The sequence below is a fragment of the Pseudonaja textilis genome, chromosome 4 (genome assembly GCF_049901715.1).
Source record: "Pseudonaja textilis isolate UNSWEBS1 chromosome 4, rPseTex1.2, whole genome shotgun sequence".
Lineage (NCBI taxonomy): Eukaryota > Metazoa > Chordata > Lepidosauria > Squamata > Elapidae > Pseudonaja > Pseudonaja textilis.
Window position 1 is genome coordinate 26,414,280 of NC_141993.1, and position 25,713 is coordinate 26,439,992.

Consider the following 25,713-nt stretch of genomic DNA (forward strand, 5'->3'; position numbering starts at 1 on the left):
GTGCGCCACAGAGGGAAAGGGACCACGAAAGGCATATCTTGAAAGGAGGGGAATAAATGAACAGCCCAAGACGGGCTGCTTGGCGAAAGTGGCAAGTTCCCCCTTCTCCCCCAGCCGGGGAAAACCTTCCGTAAAATGACGCTGCACTTGCGCTTCCAAAAACCCCTTTGGATTGCGAAGTAAAAGTCTTATTTACCAGAATAAGCCCCGTTTCCTCGAAGTGCGGTGATTTTCGGGATCCCGGTTAGAAACACTGGCCCGTTTGCTTTTAAATAGAGATTACCCCGAGGAAGTCTTTTCAGGTTATAATGAAGCATTTTGCCTCTCGGTTTAGCTGGACGCGTTAAACCGTCTTCGTCGTTCGTCCAGAAACCGGGCATCCAACTTGCCGCGCTGGGCAAAAGCTGAAGAAACGTTTTCACGAGGTTTAAAGGCACGAATGAATCAGTTCCGTGTTTTTTAAGCGGATCCCGCGATTGCAAACTTTTGTAATTGAAGGGCCGGGGACTTGTTTTCCCAGGAAATACTTCAGACATTCAGGCAATGGTCGCTTAAATCGTGGACATTTCTAAAGCAGATTAACATATTTTACATAGAGATTCAAATTGGATCTGCTCTACTTTCTAACTTTGCCTTTAGATATTCATTAGGACGACTTTCTGGCTTCAATGGAGGTTTCCAACAACATATGCAAGCCTAAAACCACCATCTGTTTCGACAGTTCCTTTTATGATGCAATTGAAATGAAGATGAAATCATTCAGAGTGAGAGAAAAGCTCGGGGTTTTCCCTCTCTCCCCTACACCACATCTATGAGATTATGAGTCACCTACATGAGCTGTTTTAACTTATCAATGTCCCATAGGTGCTTTTTTGAAAAAGCTACCTTTGAGACAACCAGGACCTGAATGACTTGAGAATCTCCTTAGACATGTAACTTATGAATGCACAAATAAACTGAGCTGACTGGGTTTACAAGGCACACTTAAGTGCATGGATTGAAGTCGGGCACTTAATACTACTTAAGATTTGGTTGGCTAGTCCTTAGCTCGGGGTGTTGTAGAGGAACAGCAGCTGAATCCAACCTCTTGTGTTGTTTAGGTTGCGCAGGCATTCAATTTTTTCCCCCAGGGATAGCTGATTTTTCTTGAGACTGGCTTCCTCAAGGTCACACCCCAGCCTTAACCAAACCAAGAGCAAGATCCACTCAGCTGGGCAGGATTCGTTTCTCTAGAACTGGGATAATTCTGAATTTATAATTATGAAGGGGAAATCCATCATTTCAGTCTTTGCATTTTCAGAATACAAGTTTAAAATAATTCTTGGATTTTTCAAGATGTGACTAATCGAAGGGAAGTTTCCTCACCTTGATTTTGCGCATGTGTTTTGGGGTCTGGTAGTGGTTATTATTCTCCAGCTATGCTGCCTGCAGTGACTGATGGAAAATGTAGTCCAACATGTCCCAAACAGATGGATGGGGGAAGGGGGAGGCTGGGGTCTCTCTACCCTGAAAAATACCAATACAAAGGAAGGTGTGCAGTGTCACTGATGGGAAATGTAGTCCAACATGTCCCAAAGATATGAATGGGCAGTGAAGAAAGGGGGGCTCTTTTTATATCTTGATACACACAAATACAAACCAAGGGACATTGCTTCCTTGCCCTTTTAAAAAGCTATTTCTTCATCCTAACTTGGGTTTATATTTAAATGAATGAGATTGAGGTGTGGCTTGAAATTAAAAGATATAACTACAGGGATAAGTAGATTTAAAATCAGTCTTGGGAGTTTGAATCAAAGTTAAAAGGGAAACCTTAGAACTGTAGCATCACAGCACTTTAGATGGCACCTTACCAAAAGTTATGTTAATTAAAGTTAGTCATTGACATTTGGCTGTTTTCTTTCTTTCAGTTGACCACAAAGATTTACCTTAAAGACAAGGTCAGGAGGGCAGAAGCTTCTGGGTCACTTGAAGGTCAATCTGCCAACAGTATTTAACTCAGCATTATAGTGCAACCTTTACCCGCTTTGATGGGGGAGTGGAAAGAAAAGGAGAATTACCTTACATACAAGCAGCGCCTCCCTTAATTCAGAAGTCCTTCCTGAACATTGGCATTGTCCTGCATTCAGACAGGAGAATTCATCTATGTATGACTTCTGAATCAAATAACAGAAAACAATTTTTAAAAAGACTGCGAACACACTGACTTCTTCCTTTGCTTTAACACCAGCTTTTCTGTTAAAGGTTAGAAGGATTTATTTTACAAAAACAATCTTCCTTTCTTCTTTGGGAAAAAGAGAGCCAGGGAGATGCGAGGGCTTCAGGGAGTGATGAATCCAGCGAATGAATGAAGTGTCTTTATCAATGAAATCTAGGGGAGAATTTGGATAAGAGAGGCCTTAGTCAGGAGGGCAGGTTAATATTAAAACTTTCAGACAGGCAGCTAGCTATTCAATAGATTAAGTGATGTGGATTAGAAGTTTAGGAAATATACAGGGAAAGCTTCACTTTCTGAATCTGCCTTTTTAACAGGGTTGAAAGCATGAAGCTTTCATGAGGAAAGGAAGGCGGTTCTAGCAAGACAGATAAGAATGTCCTGTTTAAGAAGTTATAGGCTAAAGGAAAATCTGTCAGCATCATTTTCTGGCTTGCAGAGTTTAATCTGTTATGGTCTCTAATGGACTCAGCTCGGTCATGTGGAATTTATGAGTGTTTCTTTTTCCCACATGTGCTGATTGCTTTTTTTTAAGTGGCAGGGAATCTGTAAATACTGATAAACAACTTTGTGAAAGGAGTAAAGTACCACAACTGCACAACAGAAACATTTGGGTTTTAAAGATTCGTATAAGATTTTTAAAAATTCTTTTTTAACCTTAAAAACTAATTTTTTGAAAGCTGAAACTAAAGAAACCATTGACAGGTACCATGTCTTAGATTTGGTAATTGCAAAACAGAGAAGCTTGTATACTTTGCTATGATATTTCACTTTAGATAAAAATATTGTTCCATTATCTATAAGTAAAACACAAATGTTTAAAAATTGCATAGGAGAATCACCCTGGTGACCTGATGATATGGTGATCTCAACAATAACTGGGGAGGAACTGCCAGTCAAACATCTATAAAGGATTAGAAGCAGGGCTGAAATAAAGCTTATTGTCCATTGAAACCAGCCTGACTTTTAAATAGGACCTTTGCTTTTACTTTGCATATTTCACTTTGAACCTCATGAATTTGAAACCAAAACCTTTAAGCATCTACTTTTCCTGCAAACCTCCTAAATATAACCATATTCATTACTGATAATTTGGAAGAGAATTTGAAGTCTTTACATGTTCTGGTTCCCTGCAAATGTATCTGCATCAGGGCAACTATTCTCCAAAGATTGCTTGTGTTTTAGGAAGCCCCTAAAAGAATATGGCTTAACTGCGTACCCAATGCATTTCACGTCTATTTGGGTAGTTGGTTTTTTTTTTAAATTAAAGTAAAATTGCAGTAAGATTAATAAAAAATGATGACAGCTGCTACCTAGATAAATAAGGCTTCCCCTGCCACGAGGCGCCCTCTTGTGGACAGGCGTGTAAAAAATTCAAGATGGTGGACATGAGCGTGCAACTGAAATTGTCTCTTTTTGACATGCAACATTTCTTTATGGACAGATTTGTAGGCACATCACACAACCAAGTCCATCCAGTTCAGGGACAATAGAGGATAACTGCATATTTCCTGTTTTGTGGAAAAGCCAGTACATCTCTCTACTTGGAGGAGTGAGAGGAACAGGGGCAGAAAGCACCACTTTGCACGCAGCTGATATCTTGAGTGCGCAAAATAACAAACATTAATTGCTGAAGCAATGCCAGTCCAGACACATAGTTTGGGTACAATTCTGTCCACTCAGGTGATGATGCCTATTGAGAGTTCTTCAAGCAGCTGATTTGAATGCTCATTGGGAATAGCTTAGTTCCACGGCCAGAGCTTCCAATTTTCCAAATTTAATTTTGAATTAAAGGAAGATTTCAATTAGCCAAAGAATCTCTTCCCCCTCAATCGTATCTGATTATCAGAGACCTGGATGGGTCCATGCAGTTTCCTTGGCATGTTTTTTCAGTAGTTCTTTTCCCCCCTTCCTTCCTAAGGCTTGGGGAGAGTGAATGGCCCATGGTCCCACTGCTAGCTCTCTCTCTTGAGATAGGACTAGATCTCATAATTACTAGCCTGATGCTTTAACCACTACACCAACCTGGCTTTCTAAAATAAGAAATAGCGGAAACATGAGCAAGGTTTCACTACTGGCACTCTCTAAACTATTGAAACACTGTAGTCAGTTAAAAGAACATGTCCTAAAGGACTAACTTAGGGGTGATGAAAAATGCTGTTTAAAACATTGGAAAGACAGTTGGTAGAAAATCCAATTTAGGTGCCAAGAAGCTATTTGGGTGTCCTTCCCCTCCAACCCTCTAGGTGGTGCTCTACAAACTCCAGCCTTTCCCCCCACCCCCTTAAAACATACCCAACACCTTCTGCAGATGCTACACCGTCCAGATATTTAATTTTGTTGTTTTAACTGCTTGAGGTTATCTTTGAGTTCCATGTCCATGCAGCAGGGCAAATAGATCTGCCTTACTTCTCTTTGTTTAAATGACGACATAAATTAAATGGCAGCTTTTCCAGTGTTCAGTAAGGTAATTGCTGAGTAAATTGCTGCTTCTTTGCAACTACGTTAATGGACTACGTTAATGAGATATCCAGCTCTCAATCTCTTGGCATTACAGTTCACAAGGTGAGGTGTTTTAAGTATTTGGCAGCATGTCCCACCAGACAGCTCTTGGTTTAGAAAAGCCTTCAGCTCTATTTGAGGAAAAACAGCCCCATCCCGAAGCTCCGCTCCTTTGGATTCTGAGCTCTCCTCAGGTTTAATATTTCTCTGGCCAACCATTTAGCAGAGAGCCATTTCCCCTATCAGGCTTTGCACCGGGCAATAAATATCTTAAATGCAGAGCAAAAAGGAAGTTTTGGCCAGATTTATTTCTGAAAGACCTTTTCTCCCACATCTTTTATAGGAATTTTATTTAGTGACGAGTTGTCTACAGCAGAGTTATTCTGGATGGTGATAATTAAAATTTTGGCAGTCTCGTGACCAAGAAAGGGTAGCTGAAATACACAATTATCACAATCCATCTGATGCATCCCTACACTTGTGTGACAGGACAAGCAACTTTTGCTGATCAGGAGCTGTGCTGGATAATGGTTGTCGCAGATGACACCAAGTAGATATAGCAATATCATGCAACTGAGTTCATTTAAAAAATAAATAAAAGGCAGAAAAACCTATTGCTGATTTTCAAGAGGTCAACAACTTGGTTTTGGTAAGTTGGAAGGGCAAAGAGAAGGTCAAATAATGGTCTGGGGCATTAAACATGCTGTTCAAGGATATTCCTTTTGATGATATGCACCCACTTTAAGACAGGCACAGCTGGCTATAATTCTCATCCATTATCAGCACAATGGCATAATGTGAGTTTGAATCCAACCATGTAGAAAGCTGAAGTTAATTTAAAAAGCTGTGTTTGGGCTGCACCATATCATTCTCACAAGTAGGGGGAGCTCATACAGTGAAAAACATCTATATCACAGAGACAGACAGACAGACAGACACCTGGAAAAATGCTGCATATGGAGAGGTGAAGTGATAACTTGATCCTAACTTTCTCCTTGCTGTATCAAATTCTTACATTTAGGTCTCAAAGGATTCCTAGCATTGGGGGCTTGTATTACAACTGAGTTTCTGATTTGTCTTTACTTGGGCTTACCCAATGCCTACCCAATCTCCAGATGATCTGGTTGCAAGTCAAGTGGATACAGGTCTCCAAACCGATGTTATCATTTGCATTATCTCGGCCTACTGTCAATCATATTTGCTAGCTTTGGCCAACTTTTGCTCAATGCTCTAAGTCTCTATCTTCCAGCTGCTGCAGGTTTTTTTAAGAAAAGCAATAACCTTTCCTTGGCAACTTGTGATTGAAAGCCCCTTTTCTTGGCAAGTCCCCACCATCTGGATCAGAGAGAGGAATTATCCACACACAGTCCGCTTCTTCTGTAATAATGCACCCCATAGCTTTTTAAAGCCAATTCTAGCTCAAGAGAAGTACGTGTCATTCTGCAGGAATTACAAAGTGCTTTCTTAAACTGTTAGAGAGGATTGATATAGGTATTAATGGTAATTTTATTTTCCCCCCAAATGGGTATTCCTCAAATATACAATCCCACAAAAATTCTAGTTGCTGGTTAAAAATGCTAGTGATTAAAACCTCAACATATCTTACAAGGCAGCAAATTGAAAGGCTAAACATTTCAGTACAATGTAAGCAGGAGTGGGGAACTAGATTTTGCTCAACTAGGATTCCCAGGATCCCTCACCACAGGCCTTGATGGTTTGGGCTCGCAGATAGCTGAACAACATTTGAGGACTCTAAGTTCCCTACCCTGGCTTAATTTACATCCTAGAGACATCATCAGATGCATGGAATTAACCTTGATTTATCAATTACACATGTGCACAGGTGGCAATACATCCACAACTAACCCATAACTGCACATGCTATAAGAAATCATGTTAGTCTTTTATAAGACTCTCGCTTATTCTTACTACAAGAGCTAATATAGCTACCCCTTTGGAAACTGGATACGTCAGTAAGCCATTCCAGGTCAAATCTCAGAAACGAACCACCTCTTATCCCTTCAACTATAATGCTTTTTCATTTTGCAGGACCCAAAGGAGAAAGAATAAAAAAGCACATAAGATTATGAACCAGACCTAAGGCATTCCATCCATAGTTTGCTTGACAACGTGGTACCCTAACCCATGAGTAGCTTGCTTAATTAAAATAGAGTGAGGCTTTTGTGTCATGATCGAGGCGGCTCACAGTTCAATTGTACATGTGCCATAGAAGCACAACGTCTCCTGTTCATCTCCACCTGTCTTCATCTAGGAAAGACTCCAAGCTGAAACCATGGAGAACCACTGCAAGTCACACCCATTAATACTGTACTTTGGGAGTCATAACAGAAACTGGAAGATAAAATCTGTTCCAGACCTATCTTGTCGTCGCCTTCTTTACAATGCAGAACGTGGTCACATTCATTGTCTACAACGTACAAAAAGCACATCCTGAAGCAAAGTCCGTTCCTGATCTCTTTGATATTCCGTTTCTTTTGTTGGTTCTTGCTTTGTCAGTCCCTTTCCTTTCTGACGGCCCTTCTGAATTGTACTTGGAACATTTTCCATGCTTAAGGCAACACAGCTATGAAGGTTCCCTCCCATCAGGAATAAAGCAAAGCCACCTTGTAAGGAAGCAATGGAGCAGCAGTCTTGTTGTAAAGTTGTGAGGGGTCCAGAAGAAACTCCATAGGGCAGACTAGATCATGGATTCCCAACATTTTCACTGCATCCAATTTTGAGCTACATATCCTTAATCCTCGTGTAGAACTAACATCGCCACTTTTTCCCAAGACATTTCTCTTTGGCGTAAGTCTCCTCTTAACCACAATACAAAATGGTTATGCACTTTGTTACCAAACAAAAAATGCAACTAAAGACGAGAGAAGACCAACTGATGCATATCTGTCCAAAGAACAAATGCACAGGCCTTTAAGGGAGAGTGCAGTGAGTCCATCCTTTTCTCTTACTCCAAAACAAAGAGGCAGGTTGAAGGGGCTTGCGCTGAAAGGAAAGTGGTGTTTTGCCCCAGAGGCCTGTCCTAGTCTATTCCTAAGCTAGAGACGTAATGGAGATGTCTATGCATTCAGGCGTTGACTTTGCCTGTTCCACTGCTGCTTTCATGGCCAGCCTTCAGAGAATGGAAATAGACTTGAAGGTCGTCTACAGGATGCACAATAGGCACGGTCTGCATTTTGGGGAAATGAGCTGTGGCCAATTCCCAGCTGGCTGTGCTGACCAATTCAACGGCAAGCATCTTGAGAATCGCCTTGGCCAGTTCTTTGCCTATGCAATTGCGGACTCCGCCACCAAAGGGAATGTAGTGAAACCGGAGGGAGGCTGAAGTTTTGTTCTCCTCCTGATCTTCCAGCGATACCCAAAACCTCTCTGGATCAAAAGTATCGGGGGGACTCTGGTAGATGCTGGCAGTCTCGTGTGTATCTCGAATACTATACATCACACTCCAACCCTTCGGAATCTGGTAGCCCTTTAAGGAAGAAGGGAAGGAGAGATGGAAAAAAATCAGCACCACAGACAGCAGCCAGAGAGAGGAAACCTGCTGTCTGAAAGGGTGAGCAAACATTCACAAACATTCACAACAGTGTGATCCAATCTTTTGGAGGGACAACACGAGCCTCACTTTGTCCACTGTCCGATGTGCTTAGACAGGCTAACTTCAAAAATATTACTGACACTCTACAAAAAAACAATATATATATATATTTTAAAATGTGGATTTTCTGCTACAAAGTGCTGCCATTTCAGACTAAACAGCAGAGAGAAAAATTCATGAATAGACCGTGTGTGTGTGTGTGTGTGTGTGTGTGTGTCTTTCTGAACACTGCTGCTATAGGTCAAGGAATATGGGAACCTGTTTATTTAAAAAATATCAGTATTTCACAGTTAGTAAAAAATATAATGCCCATGAACGGAGATATTTATGGCCATAATAGTAGTACTACCTTGGCATGGCTGTTCCAAGTGCCATCCAGATCAGAGCAATTGTAACTAGCCGTTATATTGTTCCCTCCCCTCTTTTTCATGCTATGGATCAATGTTGACTTCTGGGACAAGTTCTCATTGCAACATTTTTGAAACTGGCTTGTGCTGACCTCCCTAGGGTGGAGAGAAAGGGACTGGCCCAAAGTCACCCCACTGGCTTTAGGACTGAGGTACGAGTAGCCTCAATCCTTTGGCTTCTAACCCAATGCTTTTAATCATTACACCAAACCATAACAGAAATTCTTCCTAAATTTTGCCCAATGGACACAATCATTTTGGTGATCTAAATGAAGCATTTGTCTTGACTTCACTCCTCTCTCCATTTCTCAATCTTCTGATGAAAAATATGCAGTTCTCTGGATTCTATCCAATTAGGCCATTGATCCATCTTGCTCGCCAAACTGCTGACAGGATCTGATAGCAGCTCCTCCAGCATTTGAAGCAGTATTTCTTTCCATTGCTAAAATAGTGATGCCAGAAACTGAATCAGAGACCAGCATACAAATTTGTGCTCGGACAATTTTTCTACTTGACTTTTGTCAGAATATTCATGAACTGGCAGAGACATGGTAACAAGGTCAACCAATGAATAGGAATAGCAACTAAGTCAGCCAATGGGGACTCTTTGGAAACTGAAACTGGAAGGACCCTGGACATGGTTCTGTATTAAGCTCTGAGCTTTGAAGCTGCAAACTTGCCTGCAGCTCTGAATCAAAACTGAAACTGTTCTCTGCTGTTCTCTCCTCTGCTTGTGTTTTGCCCTGTAACTGCTGTCACACTGGAAGAATCTGCTGTTGGTACTGTAAATTTACTTCACGTGTATAAAGAAGTTAATGAATCCTGCTGAATCAGTTATCTGTGTGCGCTTTCTGGATGTGATTTCTGCAACAAACTCTAACAACTTCACTTCACTTCACAAACTTCATCACTCATTATCACAGTCCACTACCCAGGACTTGGGATCTTGTTTATTGGGGCTTCTATGTTTCCCATGTCCCCCTATGTTACAGGACTTACAGTTCATGTGAGATATTTTTTCCCATACCCCAAAAGCTCACCTTCCTACAAATGGCCCGGAAATTCCTCACATATCTTCTGGCTCTAAACAGAAAAAGCTCTTGGAATTACTAGGAACCAAAAGTGTTCTTTCTGGGTCCCCATGTAAATTACTCAGCCTAACCTTCTAAAATCCAGGTAAACCCAAGTTCCTCACACTTCCCCCAAAAGGTTAGAGAGCAAGCCACTCAACTCACATCTAGCTCAAAGGTTTGTAAGGCTGTCCTATACCCTCCAGATACTGGGGGCAGCAAACGGAGAACTTCTTTAATGACACAATCCAAGTAGCGCAGACTATTCAACTTCTCCAGGGTCAAGTAAGGGTGGCAACAATACTCAGATCTTTCCAGACTGCTAAAGAACTGGCCTGTTTCTTCCAGTCTGGACAATGAGCTAGGACCATTTGTAGTTCCATGGACAATATCCTGGAACCCTTTAGCCATGATGTTTATATTAGGTCCTTTCTCTTCCATTGCGGTCTCTCGCCCTTGTTCTCTTCCCAATCTGGGTGGAAGAGGCACGTTGGAGTCACCCTCTTTGTTTTCCTTCTCATGTGCAGGCGAAGTTTTTTGGCCAGATGGGTATTTTGTTAGAAAATCCTCAGCTCCAAAGCACTGACACTGCCCAGTGAGTCCATTGGAGGCCAGTTCCAGCTGGATCTTTTTTATGACCAATGGGTGTTTCAATAAGAGTAAGATCATAGAAGTAGTGGCGCTGGCAGTGGTGAAGAAAGCTGCAAATATTAGTTCAATTGCAGATTCCTGTAAGGCAAGCCATGGAAATATAAGGATTAGAAGAGTGTTCCTCTTATTATAGGGTTAGAGATAGGCCTATCTATTATTCTTATTATTCTATCTATCTATCTATCTATCTATCTATCTATCTATCTATCTATCTATCTATCTATTATCTATCATTATTATTATTATATCTGTTATATCATCTATAAACAAATAAACTTAACAAATAAATAAATTGTGCATGCTATTAATAAACTGAATGTTTCTTGTCCTTTCTCAGATACCTTGCCATCAGAATTTAAATTAGATGTTACTCAGTCTTTTACAGGAAAAAAAATGCTAACTTAAAAATCTAGATCAAGACTTTTGAGGATTCTAGAAGTTGCTGTTGAACACGTATCAAAATGTTGGCGCTCTGAAAGCCCTTGGCAATATACTCACCACATTTCCTGTACTTATGATGGCCAGCTCAACAATGAGCAGCCGATTCAAGTTGCTGGATGAGCCACTGCCCAAGGAGCTGCAAGGCGTAGACAGTAGTTGCTACCAGTCTCTGGAGATGCGGAGACTGAGCTGCAAATACTATCACCCTGTTCTGACCCAACCCTGCTACCAGCAAGAAAATCTCAAAACAAACTCAGCAACTCAAACCTTCACAGCTTTAATCTACAAATAAACTTCTTTGTAGAGATAAAAGATGGCTTGCAGCCAATTAGTCCAACCAGAAAAGTCTTGACAGAATTATTCAGATAAGCCAGAGTCTCTACACATAATGCTGGATCCTTAGAGCTTCTTTCCTTTCTGCAAAGAACGTTTTTTCAAACCTGGCTTTTATCGTCTTGAGGGAGGGGCCATTACCTTGCAGCCTTACTCCTGAGTCGCCCTGTGCTGCTGCAGATGCTCTTTCCTCCGAGCAATCCTTCATGCACGTGCACTTGGCACAGGCTCCTCGGGAACCTCCTCATCGCTGCTGCCAGCCCCCACAATCTCTGAAGGCAGCAGTCCAGTCCCTGATGGTCCTGGCCCCTCATCTGAGTCCTCGCTCTCCTCCGCCGTTCGCACCTGCTGCCGGCTAACCACAACACACCCTGACTCCCGCAAGGGTTCCCTCTGTCTAGAGCAGCAGAGGAAAGCTGCTCTTTAAGGCTCCTTGCAAGAAAGGAGCCCTTCCCCTTCCTAACAAGCAACACTGGGTTTGCTTCTATTTAAGACGAGCAGCAAACTCAAGCCTCTTTGTTGGCAGCAGCTGCTTCTGTACCCAGATTCCATCATGTGTGCCTTGGTTTGAAACTTCATTATTTTTAATACTGGACCTAGACTGCCTGATGAACCTTCTGCAACATTTAGCTCCTTGGGACTTCCACTTGAACACTTGCTGGACTTTGGCGGGGACTTACATTTGTGTGTGTGTGTGCACGCGTGTGTGTGTACGTGCACACATCTGCGTTTTTTTCTTGCATTTCTGTATCTATATTCATGAACTGTGCCAGGACAATCCAAAAGGATGGAAAGGGATGGGATAGGATGAGAGTAGGGTAGGGTAGGGTAGGGTAGGGTAGGGTAGGGTAGGGTAGAATAGAATAGAATAGAATAGAATAGAATAGAATAGAATAGAATAGAATAGAATAGAATAGAATAGAATAGAATAGAATAGAATAGAATAGAATCTGGAGATCTTCTAGTCCAGCCCCCTGCTCAAGCAGGGAACCTATACCGTCCCAGACAAGTGATTGTCCAGTCTCTTCTTAAAAACCTTCAGTGATGGAGCACCCATGATTTCTGAAGGCAATCAATCCACTGTTTAATTTTCCTCACTGTTTGGAAGGTTTTCCTTAATTCCAGGTTGCTTCTCTCCTTGATTAGTTTCCATCCATTGTTTCTTCTCCTGCCTTCTGGTGCTATGGAGAATAGCTTGTCCCCTTCTTCTTTGTGGCAGCCTCTCAAATATTGGAATACTGCTATCCTGTCACTCCCAATTCTTCTCTTCTTTAGGCTAGCCAGACCCAAAACCTGCAGCCCTTCTTCTTTGGTTTAGTCTCCAGGTCTTTGATCATCTTAGTTGCTCTTCTCTGAACTTCTTCCAAAGTCCCCTCAATTTTCCTTTCTCCCCGTTTCTCTTTCTTTCCCTTCCTTTAAAGTACTTAAGGATGAATGCAGAAGAGGAGAAAAACAAGAACAAGAGAGGATTTTTGTGGCATTGTGTGTCTGGGTATGTAGCTGAAGCTGAAGATATTTGGAAGGAACAATACTGATTGGCTTGCATTTCAGCGTCAATAGGAACACCTTCAATCAGGGCTCAAAAAGAAATAGCCAGTGTGAGTGAGAAGAATAGAAACCATTAAGAGCAAAAGTCTTTGGGATTTTTCCCCCCACACTATATCCAGTACTAACTGAATTACCTCAGGAAAATTTCCAAGTAGAGTGCATGATAGTAGTCTAATCTAGATGTAACCTAGTATTCGAGGGTTTGGATTAGCTCCAACCCAATTCAATTCACACCATTTACCTGTTGTTTTTTTGTCACATTGAGTCAGTTCAAAGGCATTGGATTGGACGATTCAATATGACTTTCCAATTTAGTTCAGAAACTCAATTCAATTAGGAGATTTAATCAAATCTCAAAATCAAAGCTTTACATATTTCATAGCATTTATAGCATTTCCACATTTATTTAAATAGCCATTATTCCTCGCAGAAACAGCTCACTGAGGTTAAAACGGTTTAGAAAATATGCCCTGGATTGAATGGCACAAGATCAAGTTGACTTTCTGCTATTTGAGCCAGGTTATCGCTACTCATGCTAACAGAATGCAGAATAAAGCAAAATAGGTATACAGGTAGTCCTCCACTTACTGACTAGTTATTCAGCGACCAAAGTTACAACAGTGGCGGAAAAGAGATTTATGACTGGTCCTTCCAATTGCAGCTATGGTAGTATCATCACAGTCATGTGATAGAAATTTGATGGCTTGGCAACCGGTCTGCATTTATGATGGTTGCAGCAACCTTCTTTCATGTGATTGCCATTTGCAACTTTCACAGCCAATTTCCCATAAGTCAATGGGGAAGCCAGCAGGAAGTCACAGGTCATGGTCGCATTGCAGTCAGAAAGTGAAGGCTACCTGTATGGTCTCTAAAGCCTCAATCAGGTGCTGTCTGGGTGTGTGTATGTGTGTGTGTGTGTGTGCCTCCAGAAGTTGTGAATGCGCCAACACTGGAAGTTTTTAAGAAGAAATTGGATAACCATTTGTCTGAAATGATATAGGGTTTCTTGCCTAAGCAAGGGGCTGGACTAGAAGACCTCCAAGGTCCCTTCCAGCTATTCTATTCTATTCTATTCTATTCACACACAAACCAACTGCTGACAAATCTTTGTATTCTAGGAAGCTACCGTACCCTGGGACAAGTGACCATGGAATCCCTAGTATCATTAAAGATATTTCCACCCAGACATCCTGCAAAATCACACCAGCCGCGACACCATGGTCCAACAGGGGCTACTGTCAAATCCTGCATGAAACCACTGACACTCCCCCCCCGCCCCCCCCAGGAGCATAAAAATCCTCACCTTCAATTCCTGCATAGTGAAATCTTGGCCGTGTTCTTTGGCGCTGTTGATGATAAAATCTAGGGCATCGCGATGGGCGTCAGGGTCTTTTCTCTGCAGTTTCTCCAAGATGGCTTTCTCCATATAAGTGTGTAACAAATCCCGAGCCTTTATGCCCTGGGGAACAGAAGGTGGTTCAAAGATAAAGAGCACAGAAAGCTGGTTCAGAAACTCATTCAGAAAAAAGGAACACCTTGAGGTTCCAGGAAGAAAGCAGTGGACTGCTTAGAAAGTTCCAGAACTTTATTTATATTGCTGTGATGACCCAGGGTGGGATACAAAAGCAACAAAGTCACAAAAACAGGTGAAGTCCCTTTAATTCCTTCAACTTGGCTTTAAAGGTCCAATTATCATTGACTGGAGAAAAAACTCCCCCACAAACAGTTGCGAAAAGGAAGAACTTCCGTTCAAACTCAAAATACATATAAATTATAAATAGAAAAAACAACAACACAAACCACACTGAAGAATTAATAAGACAAGGCAGGATAAGGGCTTGAAGACGTCCACAGATATCGAAATACACACACTGGGAAGGACACCAGAAGTCAGCTAAGAACTGACAGACTAGAAATATTTTCACGATTTGCTTCCAGCACTAGCCCATGCGCAGTTTGTCCTTTTAAACAGTCCTCACAGCTGCAGCCCATGAAGGGGATCAAGGCCCTTTCCTCCCCTGTAGACCATTCCATTCACGTTTCTCTCTTATCCGGTCTTCCCTGAGTGCCCTAGGATGAAAAGGGGATGGGCCTGAGTCTTCCTCTGAATACCCAGATGGCCAGTGCCCTTCCCCCGTTTTCTCCACAACTTCTGAAGCCATACTCCCACTCCCTGTAGGCTGTTCCTCCTCTCCCTTGGAGTCAGATTCTAACAGGGACATGACAATTGCCTCCTCCAAGTAGTAAAAGCTCAAGTAAGCTAGAGGGGTTTGTTTTTTTTCTTTTGGCTGAGAGGAAAACAACTAAGCCCTGTTAGAGGCAAGAAACTTTGAGACCCTGAGTTCTAGTTCCACCTTTGGCACATAGCAAGCTGGCTTTGTCACTCGGGCCAATCACTCCCTATTAGCCCTAGGAAGCAGGCAATGGCAAACCACTTATGAAATCTTGCCAAGAAAATTGCTAGACTAGTCCAGACAGTCACAAGGTGTCAATTCTGACTTGAAGGCACAAAATAAGCAAATGAAGTCTTACTGAACCCACAGGAATGTACTCTTGAGATAAATAAATATAAATGATGCTACAGAAGAACTGAAAAACTAGTCTTTTTGGGTCGTGGATAGATCAAGAGAGCTTGTGGCTTTGTTCCCATAATTTGCTGAAGGCTAACCTAAGTGTAGATGAAGATCAAGAGACACAGTTTCAGGTTTATTGACAGCCATGGAAATTTGGTGGGTGAATTGGGCAAGTCATCGCCACTGACACCCCGAAACATAAATTAGCTCACTAATCCCTTGTGACAAACCCAACACATCATGCTTTTATAGTGTGTCAAGCCAAATTAGCTGATTAGACCATGACTAAATTCACATTGGGTCATAATGTCTTGGGAACACAGCCCAGTCAGTCAAGTTCAGTGGGGAAATTGAAAAAGAGTGTACTATATAGACAGGTTTGAGCTTCTGCATGAAAGGTCCATTCAAATAAAATCAAATTATTTTATTAATTCCCTTACAAAAAATAGAAATGAAAGATGCTGTGGCTTTGGCCTTCAAGACCACTCCTTTCACATAAAGCCACTGCTGAATTAGGTAACCTGGGCAGAACGTCCTTATTCCACAAGTTGTGGTCCTGTAACAAAAAGCTGATGTGGCTTCCATAAGCTTTCTCCACGCTCTGCCTCTCTTAAGGTTAGCACAAGTGCCTGGGCAAAATTTGTTGTCCTTGTGGCATCGGCTTATCCTGCCTGTATTGCATCTGTTCTAAATTACTGCAAATAGTGGTGTCCTAATTTGCAATCGTGCCAATCCCAATAAACAAGATGATTATTATTTTTTTGCCATTCTCTTTCAGGATGTTGGAATCACCACGAAACAACCAGCCATCATAGCATTGCAGCCTGAATGGTATATGAACTGTTGTTTGGGTTTCCTTTCTGAACTGGGCTTTACCCACATTCCAATAATAGGGGTGGGAGGATTGGGAAACCATGGAAAGAGAGTGGCATACAAATAGCCCAAAGCAGATCCTATCCTAATTAAGCTGTAGATTAGAACAGGAATGGAACATAATAAAAATAATACTAATAACAACAACCACCATTTAATCAGTGGGTGCAGCAAAATTTTACAAACTGACTATCTAGAATGCCATAACCGAATTGTTAAAATCATTCACTGGAAACTGTGCCAAAAGTTTGGATTTGAGTATAGTAACAACTACTGGGAACATCAGGTTGAGAAGGTTCTGGAGAATGAGGAAGTCAAGATCTTGTGGGACTTCAGAATTCAGACTGACAGGCACTTGGCCCACAACACACCTGACATAACAATAGTTGAAAAGAAAAAGGTCTGGTTCATTGACATTGCAATATCTGGCAATGCATGAATTGAAGACAAGCAGCAAGAAAAAAATCACAGAAGTACCGGGACTTACAAACTGAAGTTGAGCTACTTTGGAAAAAGAAATCGTGTGTTATCCCAATTGTAATTGGAGCCCTTGGAGCCAATGGGCTACCTCAGTATTTGGAAATTCTGAATTTATCAAACTCATTGAATACCCCGATTCTAAAAAAACCTGCCCTACTTGGAACAGTTTATATCCTCCGATGCTACCTTAACAGTGCCTAGGTCCTTGGTTAGGACTCGAGCTGTTGAGCTACCAACCAGCCCCAAAAGCTGTGAATCTCACCAAAGATTAACAACAACAACAACAAACAACAACAACAAGAGGAGGAGGAAGAGGAGGAGGAGGAAGGAGGAGGAGGGAGGAGGGAGAAGGGGAAGAAGGAGATGATGATGATGATGATGATGATACTTGGTTGATACCTAGGATGCTGGCAGCAACCCGTATCAGAGCCAGTCAATATTTGTGTTACATTTTTAAATGTTCAGTTGACTGAGTGTCATGTTTAATGAAAAAAATGTAACAATAATAGCAATCACAATAACAAGAGGAGGAGGAGGAGGAGGAGAATAGGACATCAAAGCTTAGTGAATACAGAGGAGACCAAATTGGCTTATAAGAAAAACTAAAATAGAAAAGAACTGAAGAAAATCACATAATACAACGACCTAACAAATAGAAGTGGAACAGCTATGACAAAAGAAAGTAAAGACAATACCAATAGTAATAGTGAAATCCCCAAACATGTGGGGCATCACTTGAACATCATCTGCACTGACAAAATCACCAAAATTGCAAAATTCAGCTTTATTGGAACAGCTTGCATCATGCAATTATGTCTGTAACACCATCAACCAACATCATCTTCCTATCCCAGGTCCTTGGAAAGGATTCAATAGCTGGAATGCTAAACCCAGTCTAAACATCTGGCTGACAGTGTGACCAAACCATAACAACAGGGAAAATAATGTGAAACATTCTTTTCACAGAAGTGGAATTGGGAGAACTGCAAAGGTTCTCCAAGGGCAAAGAAATCAAAGCCCTGCCAGAAGTAGCTGAAACTGTGAAGGAAAACCAAGGGGAGTCAACCATAATGGAAGCCCAAATAGCTATTTAATTATTTTCAATCCCAAACCAGGCACCCATTACTCTGACCTTTCAGAAGGAACAAAATCCTCTAAAGAAGCAAAGCAAAGAATAACTGAGCATCTAGAATGATACAAAAACAACATAAGGTTGCCTGCATTGAAGTTTGCTCTACAGAACCAGCTAGTAGCATAAGTATTATAAAGTGCCAATACTGTAACATCAAACAAAAGAACCAGCTCATTGCAAGAAACAAACCGACTAATGCACAGCACAGCTGCTGTTATGACTGAATACCTGGCATGCAATATCAGCAAAAAAAAAGAAGAAAAAAGCCAAGCAGTGCAGTACCAAAATAAAAGATCAAATAGGATCAGCAAGCTAAGATCAGATGCAAGCAAGCTATAACAGATAAAAGAAAAGAAGAGGAACAAGAAAATTAAAAAAAAAAAGCTATTCACAAGGAAGAAGATCAAGAAGCACTGGAAAGAATAAAGCAGCAAACAACAGCTACACTATATCCAAGAGGAGGAGCAGATATGAAACTTGAATTGCACGTTATAGGCAAAACCTCCATTCAGTGGAATTAGAAATGTTTTTACCATCCTTCAGTGGACAGACTGCAATGAACAACAAAGAAAAAAATATGGGAACAGCTATGGAACAACCCAAAGAAATACACAAGAATGCAGTCCCAAAGGGGCTTTTCCAAGAATCAATCAGACTTCCTGGCTTTTCTTTGAAGATGTTTCACTTCTCATCCAGGAAGCTTCTTGAATAAGAAAAAGCATCTTTGGGACAACCATGACCTGGGTGACCGAGAATCTCCAGACAACAAAAATGCAGCTTGGATAAAGGATGTGGATAAGAATAAAAAAAAGCTGAAATGAAAGAACTTATAACAACTAGTTCAAGAAATAGTGGTGAAAAGAGAAAGGAAGATCAACAATTGGTCAGCAAATTGTCCTAATAATGAAAGATCCAATAAAAGGGGCAGAACCAGAAAAAGACAAACCAATTACCTGCTCACTACTTGAACAAACATCAGCATTGACAAAATCACCCATCTGTCAGGTGCAAAAGGCAGCATTACCTAGAACAGCTTATATTCTGCACTAATGTCTTTGACTCTATCAAACTAGATCTGCCTTCCCTGGGTCTTTGGGAAGGACAAAATGGGTGGATAAAAAATGTCAAATCCTATCTAAACATCTGGCTGACCCTGCAACAACCACAAGTGTGTTCACATTCAACGTGTGGAAGGAGAGAGCAAGTGTTGTGTGGGTAGAAGGGTTTCTCTTGTGAAATCTGCCTAGCAGCCCAAGTGCGGTGAGGGGCATAGAGGAATAATGTATTTGAATCTAGCCCATTGTCAGTTTGGACCCTCCACTGTTGCTCAGGATAAACTTAAGGCACCCTTCTAGCCTTCCATCAATCTAGCATTTCCTGGGCTGCAGCTTGATCATAGTTCTCTAGATCTATTAATCCAACTTCAACTGGAGATTTGGAAAGGTTGGAGATGAGTCTTTGTGAGTTTGAAGAATACTTTGTTTTTTCTTGTGTGTTGGTTTTGCATGCCAGGGAATTCACAGGGAAAGGCAAGAGGATGATGTTAAGAGGATGATTAACTCTATTTTCTATTTGGAAGACTTTGCGTCCTTTTGCAAGCTGCATGCCGGCATCTCACCTGTGCCACAAATCTATCCATGTTAAAGCAAATTTAAAGGAACCTAAAAGGAGCCCACCCAACCCGCCTGACTCCCATGGAAGCAACTAAGAAGCAACTGGAACTAAGGAGAAATTTTTAACAGTGAGGACAATGAACAGCTTGCCCTCAGAAGTTGTAAGTGCTTCATCACTGGAGATTTTTAAGAAGAAACTGGACAGTCACTTTTTCTGTATAGGGCAGAGGTCCCTAAACTTGGCAACTTGAAGACGTGTGAAATTCAACTCCCAGAATTCCAGAATTCTCCAGCCAGCTAGAATTCTAGGAGTTGAAGTCCACAAGTCTTCAGGTTGCCAAGTTTAGGGACCCCTGCGAGTTAAGGGCATCCTCCATTTTAAAATCTCCACCCAGCGCTCTCCATTTCTGCCTTTGGGGAAGTAGACACCCACTGCCCGCCATTTGGAAGTCTTGCTGCCAGTGGAAGGCAAGGCACTCTGCACATGCATAAGGCAGCTCTCCAAACTTGGGCAACTTTAAGACTTGTGGAGTTGGAAGTCCACAAGTCTTAAAGTTGCCAATTTTGGGGGTCCCTGGTGAGGGGGTCTCCTGCTTGAGCAGGGGGTTGGACTAGAAGACCTCCAAGGTCCCTTCCAGCTCTATTCTGATTAAGTAGAACTCCAGAGCCATTGAGGAAAGGGTGTGTGTGTGTGGGGGGGGGGGGCTGTCCCACCTTCCCAGCCCTCAGGTACCTTCCTCAATCCGCTGAAGGGGACGTTGAGCGGCAGGCTAAAGAGATTCTCCACCAATTGCTCAAAGGCCCTGGAAAGCTCCTCGAACGGTTCCTCTTCCAGCCGGAGGCCCAGCAGGATCCGCACAGCGATGCGGAAAGTCAAAGCCTTGGCCGAGGCGTAGACAGCGATGGGTCCCGGGTGGTGGCGCCAACCGCGCAGCTCCCAGCTGACCAGGCGCTGGATTGGGGGCAGGTAGACCTCCAGGGCGGCATGGCTGAAGACGCGGGCCAGGATCTGCGTGCGGAGAGAGAGGGAGAGGCAGAGCACGGGAAGCGAGGCAGCCCAGCGGGTGAAAGGGAGGAATTCCTCGGGCGGCCTCTGGGAGTCCCCTTGTGCAACAAGGTCACATAGTGTAATAAGATTGGGACTTGGTGAGGGACTTCTGTCCCCACTGTGAGTTGTGTTGGGGGGGTACACGAAGGGAGGCTCAGCCAATCTCATAGTACACATGTTGTGCACTGACAATAAAGGTAACAGTAATAATAGTAATAGTAATGCTGATGGTGATAATAATAACGATGATGATGATGACGATGATAATAATAATAATAATAATGATAATAATAATGATAATAATAATGATAATAATAATAATAATAATAAACAACTGAACTTATTGGGTTTGCAAGGCATACACTAAAGTGCATGGGTTGAAGTTGGGCATTTAATGCTACTTCAGATTTGGTTGGCTATAAATTCAGGATTATCCCTGTTCTAGAGAAACGAATCCTGCCCAGCTGAGTGGATCTTGCTCCTGGTTTGGTTAAGGCTGGGGTGTGACCTTGAGGAAGCCAGTCTCAAGAAAAATCAGCTATCCCTGGGGGAAAAAATTGAATGCCTGTGCAACCTAAACAACACAGGGGTTGGATTCAGCTGCTGTTCCTCTACAACACCCCGAGCTAAGGACTAGCCAACCAAATCTTAAGAAGCATTAAGTGCCCGACTTCAATCCATGCACTTTAGTGTGCCTTGTAAACCCAATCAGTTCAGTTCATTTATGCATTCATAAGTTACATGTCTATGGAGAGTCATCCAGGTCAGGGGTCTCCAACCTTGGCAATTTGAAGCCTGGAGGAGTTTCTGGCTGGGGAATTCTGGGAGTTGAAGTCCTCCAGGTTTCAAGTTGCCAAGGTTGGAGACCCCTGGCTTGGCCGAAGTGGGGGAGAGGGAAACTCCCCATGTGCCACTCTCCAGATAAGGGTGAGCATAGCCCGTCATGCCCAGCCTCACCAAGGAGGCCCTGCGATCCACCCCCACCCCTGTAAGAGCAGCTGCTGGCGTGAGGACTACCCCCCCCTTACCTTCCTCCTGTGACGGTGCACCTCGGCGTGGGCGTTGAGCAGCGTGTGGGAGCCCAGCAGAATCTGGGTGCTGAGCGGCCACTGGGCGCTGACCAGGCGGTGCTCGCCCAGCAGGATCTTCCGCACATTCTCGGCGCCACTGACCCGCACCACCGGCTTGCCCAGCAGGTGCGTCTTGAACACGGCGCCATAGCGCTGCCGCCGGGAGCTGTGAAAGTGGGAACCCTGCTCGGTCAGGAGGGAGATGGAGAGGGAGAGGAAGGGGAAGAGAGAGGGGGAAAAGAAAGAGACAGAGAAGGAGGGAGGGAAAGAGAAAGAGACAGGGAGGGAGGGAAGGAGAGACAAGGAGGACAGAGAGGGAAGAAAGAGAGACGGAGAGAAAGAGAGAGACATAGGCAGGGAGGGAGATAGAAAAGGAAAGAGGCAGCGAGGGAGGGAGGGAGGGAGAAGAGAGGTACAGAGAGAGGGGCAGGATCGGAGGCAGAGAGAGAGGGAGGGAAAGGGAGGAAGGGAAACAGAGACAGAGAAGAAGGGAGAGAGGGAGGGAAAGAGAAAGAGACAAGGGAGGGAGGGAGAGACAAGGAGGAGAGAGAGAGTGAAGAAGAGAGGTATGGAGAGAGAGGGAGGAAGGGAGGCAGAGAGAAAGAGAGGGAGGAAAAGAGACGGGGAGGAAGGGAGAGACCAGGAGGAGAAAGAAGGAAAGGAGTAAGAGAGACAAGGGCAGAGGGAGAGAAAGAGACAGGCATAGGGAGGGAGGGAAATAGAAAGGGAAAGAGGGAGGGAGGGAGGGAGAAAGAGAGAGAAAAAGAGAGGTACGGAGAGAGAGGGGAAGGGAGGCAGAGAGAAAGAGAGGGAGGGAAAGAAAGATATGGGGGGAGGGAGAATTGGGCAGAAAGAGACAGGGAGGGAAGGAGGGAAAGAGAAAGAAAGGAGGAGGAGCAGGGAGGGACGGAGAAAGAGACAGAGAGGAAGGGAGGGAGACAGAGGGGGCAAGAGAAAGAGACACAAAGAGGGAGAGGGGGACGGAGAGGGGGGAATGAGAGTGAGACGGGAGTCGGGCGGAATCGGCAAAACGCCGCCGCCTTTCTGCGCTGCTAAAGGTCGACAAGCCCAGGCGATCGCTGCGCAAGCGCACAGCCTCTTTCTTTCTCTTGGCGCCCAAAAATCGCCCGGATGCTCAGCTCCTGCCGGGCTTAGCTGGTCACCGGCGGCGGGCGACTTTGACGCCCACCTGAGTGGGAGCCCGAAGGGGCGACAACAAGCCTCCCCCTCCGGCCGGTTGGGGTTCAAATGCCGGGGGAATCCAACCCAAAGGAGGGAGGGGCCGGCCGAGAGCTCCCTTCTCCTCCTTGCACCAATGGGGTGGGGAGGGGGGGACACAACTCTCTTTGCCGTGGGTGGGAACCGGGGCTGTCTTCTTCCCCAAAGGCGGAAAAATGGAGGGCGCCGGGTGGAGATTTTAAAATGGAGGATGCCCCAGAGTTGGGCAACTTGAAGACTTGTGGACTTCAACTCCCAGAATTCTCCAGCCAGCTGCGCTCTGGTTCTGGAGCATCAGAAAAGAGCTGGAAGGGACCTTGGAGGTCTTCTAGTCCAGGCGTCTCCAACCTTGGCAAACTTTAAGCCTGGAGGACTTCAACTCCCAGAATTCCCCAGCCAGCTTTTGCTGGCTGGGGAATTCTGGGAGTTGAAGTCCTCCAGGCTTAAAGTTTGCCAAGGTTGGTGCTCAAGCAACAGACCCTATTACCAGAAGCTACGCTGGCTGGGGAATTCTGGGAGTTGAAGTCCGCAAGTCTTCAAGTTGCCCAAGTGTGGAGAGCTGCCTCAAAGCATGTGCAGAGTGCCTTGTCTTCCACCGGCAAGCAACGGAAGGCCGCGTTTTCCCGGCCTTTCACGGCTAGGAAACTCCCGGCTTCAAGGCCAGCAATGGTGGGGAAGAGCTTTTTTTAAGCCAATCCCCTCTGCCTGACCCAAAGCCAAGGGACCGACGGGAGCGAGGTTGGGGCAGCCCAGCCTCGTGGATTTCCACCCCCACCCCTCCCAAGGCAGCGCTGGCGCTGGCGGGTGCTCACCTGGATCAGCCAGTGCAGCGTCTCTCCCAAGAAGGGCCACCCCATGGAGCCCCTGGGCAACGGGAGGGCGCTGGTCCGGTCCCGGCTCAGCCTCCAACGCAGCGCCCAGAGGTGGCGGGCCGCTACCAGCAGGAGTCCCGCGGCGGCGGCGGCCACCAGCGCGGCTTCCAGCCAAGCCAGCGGATCCCCGGAGCCCCGCGACGGCTGCGCCACCTGGCCGGCTTGGGCTGCCGGGGAAGAAGAGGGAAGGAATCAGCCGGAGGTGGGGGAAGAAAGGCGGCGGCGGCGGCGGCCCCCTTCTCCCCGTCCTTCCCATTGCCTGGAAGGGGAGGCTGCCTGTCCGAGGGCGCTGCCCGGAATCCCGGCTCTCCCGGCGTGTTTGGACTTGGTTCGGAAAGGACAGCCGGGCAGCCTTCGGGTCTCCTCCTTCCTCCTCCCCGCCGCCCCCGCTCCCACCCAGGCTTCCTATCCGCGAGCTTCGTGCGCCTCTCCTCCCGGGACGCGTCGTCGGAAGCCGGTTCGGCCCAACAGAAGGAGCAGCCTGGTGCTCGCCTGAAGGCTCCGAAGCTGTTGCCCTTTTCTCGTCCTCCTCTCCTTCCTTTCCTCCCTCTTTCCCTCCCTTTTTCCCTCCCTCTCTCCGTTCCTCCCTTCTTCCCTCCCTCCCTCTTTCCCTTTGTTCCTTCCTCCTTTCCCTTTCTTCCTTCCCTCCCTCCCTCTTTCCCTTTCTTCCTTCCCTCGCTCCCTCCTTTCCTCCCTTCTTTCCTCCCTCCGTCTTTCCTTTTCTTCCTTCCCTTCTTTCCTCCCTCTTTCCCTTTCTTCCTTCCCTCCCTCTCTTCCCTCCTCCCTTCCTCCCTCTCTCCTTCCTTCCTTCCTTCCTTCCTTCCTTCCTTCCTTCCTTCCTTCCTTGAGCCAGCTGTCCATGAACCGCCCCGCATGCCCTACCCATGACCGAGTGAGGCTCCGCGGAGTCCCGCGCAACCTCTCGTTGCTTCCCTCGGTGTTTTTCATTGGGCTTCGCTTGGGCCTTTATAAGAGCTCCGCCGACCCACCTTCACGGATGACGTCGCCGCTTGATATTCAAAGCCGGGCCCGGAAAGGCTGCGATTGGCGCCCGGGAGGGGGGATGGGGGAGCGGTGTGTGTGAGTGAGTGAAATCTCGTCTTCTGGGCGAGCGGGGGAGCATCACCCAGGTATAAGCCACAACGGCGTTTCCTTCCCGCGGCTCCGAGTCAAGGGCAAGCTCTAGCCACGGAGGCGAAGGGCCTCTCCTGCACCCCCACAGGTGGCTCCCTGGGGGCTCAAACCCTCCGCTTGTCTATTGTCCTGGGGCTGTTCCCATTTCTCAGGCTGATCGGTTACTCTGTGTGTGTGTGTGTGTGCGCGCGTGTCTTCTAAAGCTCTCCAGTCACTACTAGCCACAATTACGGGGAACGAAGCCCAACATCCATTAGGCGAGGCTAAACTCCTTAGAAGAGGAAGAAAATGCCAGGTGGAAGGAGGTTAAATTTGCAGCCCATTCGAGAGAATAGGACAGAATAACTGTATTGTCACTAATGGGCGTACGTTAAAAATGAAATGTTTTCATGTCAGGCTGTCCACTCCAGCAGCAAAGGGGGCCAGACTAAAAGAAGAAGCCACGCATCCCTTATTGGGAGCTGAGCTCCACCGATTTCTTTAGGAGGTCTGACTTCCACCTAAATTTAGAGGAAAGTGTTAAGGGAGCCGCCCCGCCAAAGCCAGTGAATCCACAACCCAAGAAGAGACGTCGGAGCGCAATTCCCACCAGTTGGCTCAGAAAAGGAGCTTGGGAAAAGGAGCCGATTTAAGCGTCGCCCGTTTTCCAGTTAAAGATAGGTTGGAAAGTAGAATTTAGGATTCGTGTCGGGCACGTCCGCTTTCAGGATACTCCATTCCAGTCTTGTACCCTTTGTAGGTTACAAAGGAGATACTTTCTCATAATTAATAAAGACCAAGGCATTCCTCACGGCGAGTGATTTACAGCCATTTAGGGTGGTCGTCCGCCCATCAAAATAACGACCTCCAAATTAGCTTTACAACTCCCCGGTGCTGGTAGGGTAGAAGAGGTTGTAAATCACTAGTTACGAAATGCCCCAAGA

At 44.9% G+C, this 25,713-nt stretch overlaps 1 protein-coding gene across 1 annotated transcript; it reads right to left on the bottom strand.

The window, feature by feature from the left end:
• Positions 1-7,601: 7,601 nt before the first annotated feature.
• On the bottom strand, positions 7,602-24,589 carry CYP26C1 (cytochrome P450 family 26 subfamily C member 1). The gene is made up of 7 exons (XM_087932442.1): positions 24,539-24,589; positions 23,597-23,823; positions 21,525-21,749; positions 20,182-20,457; positions 14,081-14,236; positions 9,970-10,533; positions 7,602-8,201 (listed from the first exon to the last, which is right to left on the bottom strand). The coding sequence occupies exons 1-7, from the start codon at positions 24,540-24,542 to the stop codon at positions 7,800-7,802; spliced, it is 1,854 nt and encodes a 617-aa protein (XP_087788568.1). The 5' UTR covers positions 24,543-24,589; the 3' UTR covers positions 7,602-7,799.
• Between the last annotated feature and the right edge of the window lie 1,124 nt (positions 24,590-25,713).